The sequence below is a fragment of the Trachymyrmex cornetzi genome, unplaced genomic scaffold (genome assembly GCF_001594075.2).
Source record: "Trachymyrmex cornetzi isolate Tcor2-1 unplaced genomic scaffold, Tcor1.1 scaffold1147, whole genome shotgun sequence".
NCBI lineage: Eukaryota > Metazoa > Arthropoda > Insecta > Hymenoptera > Formicidae > Trachymyrmex > Trachymyrmex cornetzi.
In genome coordinates this window covers 318-3,389 of record NW_017295705.1, presented here as the reverse complement: position 1 = coordinate 3,389, position 3,072 = coordinate 318, and the positions used below count along the sequence as shown (strand labels likewise).

The following is a 3,072-nucleotide window of genomic DNA, read 5'->3' as shown; positions in this document are numbered from 1 at the left end:
CAAGTACCCCCCGCGCCCCGCACTCCCCTCTAGCCCCATGGCTTAGAACCCTCCCTATATTACTACTTTCTATTATTAGATATCCTAAGCTACGCGAAATATCGTAATTAATGCGATCATCTCGTTTTTTGTAGTTGTTGACTTTATTTTTAATATCTATATTTTTTAAATTTCAAACAATAATGATAATCGCGGTTATAATAAAAATAAATAGCCAATTGTGATAGTAACTAATAGTCAATTAATTAAATAAGGATATAACTGCCTTGACCAGTATAAAACACTGAGTTTATTGCATTTTCTGGAAAAAAAAAGATAAAATAAAAAAAAACAAAAATAAATAAAAACAATATATTTATATTTTTTGACCGTTTATTTGAGAAACTCAATTAATACTAGAAATTTAATTGCCTATTACGGTCGGAGCTGGATCTTCGTTGCTTTTTAATACCGTACGACCGTCCTGAGCCATTAGACTGCCTCGGTTTACAAGAGATCCGGGTTCAAGTCCCGGCCGAGGTAATATTTTTCGCAATAAATTTATTAACAGTTTTTATATATTAACATCTTTCTAATATATGATGCTTGATGGTAGCATCAAATTATTAAATTGCTTGTCAATTTAATTCGGGATTACTAGAGTAATTTTAATTGCGTTTATTTAGGAAAAACAATTCGGCGCGCAGTTAGAAAAAGACTACAATATGGTATATATGCAAGTACATATTAGTAATTCAAGATTGAATTATTCAAAAGCAACGAAGATCCAGCTCTGAACGTAATAGGCAGTTAAATTTCTAGTATTGGAAATAAATAAAATACTAAAACTGTTATAAAAATAAATATTATTTTTTAGCAAAATTGTTTTTTTAATTTATTTTACGTTATATGTATTGTAAAACGTTATAGTCAATCGATTATTGTTAAAAATAAGAACGTGTGATACAACATTAGTCATAAATTTAAAACACCCTCTTGATTTACTACATTTTTTGGAAAAAGGCGATAATAAAATCGAAAGGGAAACTAACAAAACACAAAAACTTATAAAAATAAATATTATTTTTCAATAAAACTGTTTTTTTAATTTATTTTCAGTTAGATGTAGAACATCACTTTGTGAAGGTGCTTTATACTTTTGGTCAAGGATGTATTATATATAAGGTAAGTTCTTCTAGTTTATTGGAAAGACTTACTTTGAGTCCCTGAACGTTCAATAAATTTTCCTCTGGCACGATTACGTTGTCCATTAGAATTATGCCGGTGATGAACGTTCTTAGAGAAAACTTCCCTTCAATCTTTGGGGTAGACAACCGATCTCCCGCAGCTTCTCTCTCGATGACGAACCCACAGATCTGACCGTCATCATATTTCGCCCATACTATCAACACGTCGGCGACAGGCGAGTTTGTGATCCTAAACGAGATTCGACAGTCTAACTTTTGCGCTCAATCGTGAAAGAACTGATGGAAAATACTAACTATGTTTTGCTGCCGTTCAATTTGTAGACCTTTTTATCGGAGACGTAAATGGCTCTAGTCTCCATGGCTCCTGGGTCACTACCATGATTATGGGCTCCGTCAAGCCAAAACAACCGATCTTTTCCCCGGAAACTGAAATACACTTTGAAAGCTATCGCCCACAATTCCAACGGTAATCGTCATTCAATCAATTTTACTAGCAAACTTATACAATTGTATTAATTAATCTAATTGTCAATCTAATTTTCATAAGTAATGTAAAAATTAAATATTTTATTTCCGCTTTATTTCTGTTATAGTTATCGAAAATAAATAATTATATAAAATTCTAGAATCTGGTAATTTTTTAATACAATTTAGAATAACAGTCTTACACAATTTAGAATAGTCATTAATTATCTTGTATCTAAATAATCTATGATTTTCACAACAATAGAGAAATTTTTACTTATGTTGTTAGAGATAAAAGATTTATAATAATTTAATATTTGCAACTTCAAATCGTTGATGACTATACGGTTTATATGTAAAAGAACATATTAATTAGTCAGTCAAGCAAACAATATGTGAGGTACAATCTTCAACTATGATTGATCCTCCATCACGATAATAATTATTATTATTAATTCTACAATTATTATTATTTAATAATAATTACTAATTATATGTTTTCATTAAAACTTGCGTTGTTTTTATGCTCCCCTTTTCAATAATATTAATTTATTCTCAAAGCTATTGTATTAATTATACGATTTAGAAATTAGAGAACGTAATACTACCTTAGAATTCTATCCTAAGAAACGCTTGAACGCACCCATTTTAGGTGTAAATCTTTCTTTTTGAGCATCGCTGCCGAACATGTAGATCGCATCGATCGAAAGAGAGGATTGCACCGAGAACGCCGATCGACACCCGCTGTCGATTTTCTCAATTTCCCTGGCGAGGAGCCCGTAAGCCACTGAGGATACCCCGGCGCCACCACAGCCCTTCATGATGCAGCCCAACACCCCGAGCTGTCCCATCTGCTTTACAATCTCCCGATCGAAGTGTTCCTTTCGATTTGCTTCGATCACGTTCGGCAGGAGATGCTCCTGGCAGTAGGAACGAAACTGATCCCTCATCAGGATTTCGTTCTGTGTCAATTGCGACTCTAGATCGAACGGATTCTCCCAATTGAAGGCGGCTGACCCACGAAATTCAATACAATTTTCAATAAAAGATCGATCGAAATTATACTCTGTTTGAATTAATTTTTAAGATGACCCTGACGATAACTATATTAAAGTTTTTGTATTCTGATTTAAAGTTGTGTAAAAGTGAAATGCAAATATTTCGAATGTAAAATACATTTTTATGTAACAATACAATAAAATGTATTGACAATTTTACGGTTTAATTAATTTTTATATTTATATTAAACACATTTACGTCAATTTGTGTATGACAACTTTAATGTTTTATCAATGCGCATATTGAGAATATTCAATTAAATTTATTATTAGAAAACAAGATTTCTTTTAAGTTTCTTTATTAGAAAACTGCCATCAGTAGATATACTAGGCGGGTTCTAACCCAAGTGGTGGCAAGGGGG

General features: G+C 32.1%; 1 protein-coding gene across 1 annotated transcript in view; it reads right to left on the bottom strand.

Moving 5' to 3' along the window:
* Positions 1–2,664, bottom strand: part of LOC108764675 (glutaryl-CoA dehydrogenase, mitochondrial-like) — a gene marked incomplete at its 5' end in the record, with an annotated part of 23,882 nt that extends 21,218 nt beyond the window's left edge. Inside the window, 6 exon segments of the mRNA XM_018513016.1 lie at positions 779–797; positions 970–972; positions 1,197–1,416; positions 1,482–1,570; positions 1,573–1,613; positions 2,296–2,664. Coding sequence (XP_018368518.1) covers positions 779–797; positions 970–972; positions 1,197–1,416; positions 1,482–1,570; positions 1,573–1,613; positions 2,296–2,664 — 741 coding nt within the window.
* Between the last annotated feature and the right edge of the window lie 408 nt (positions 2,665–3,072).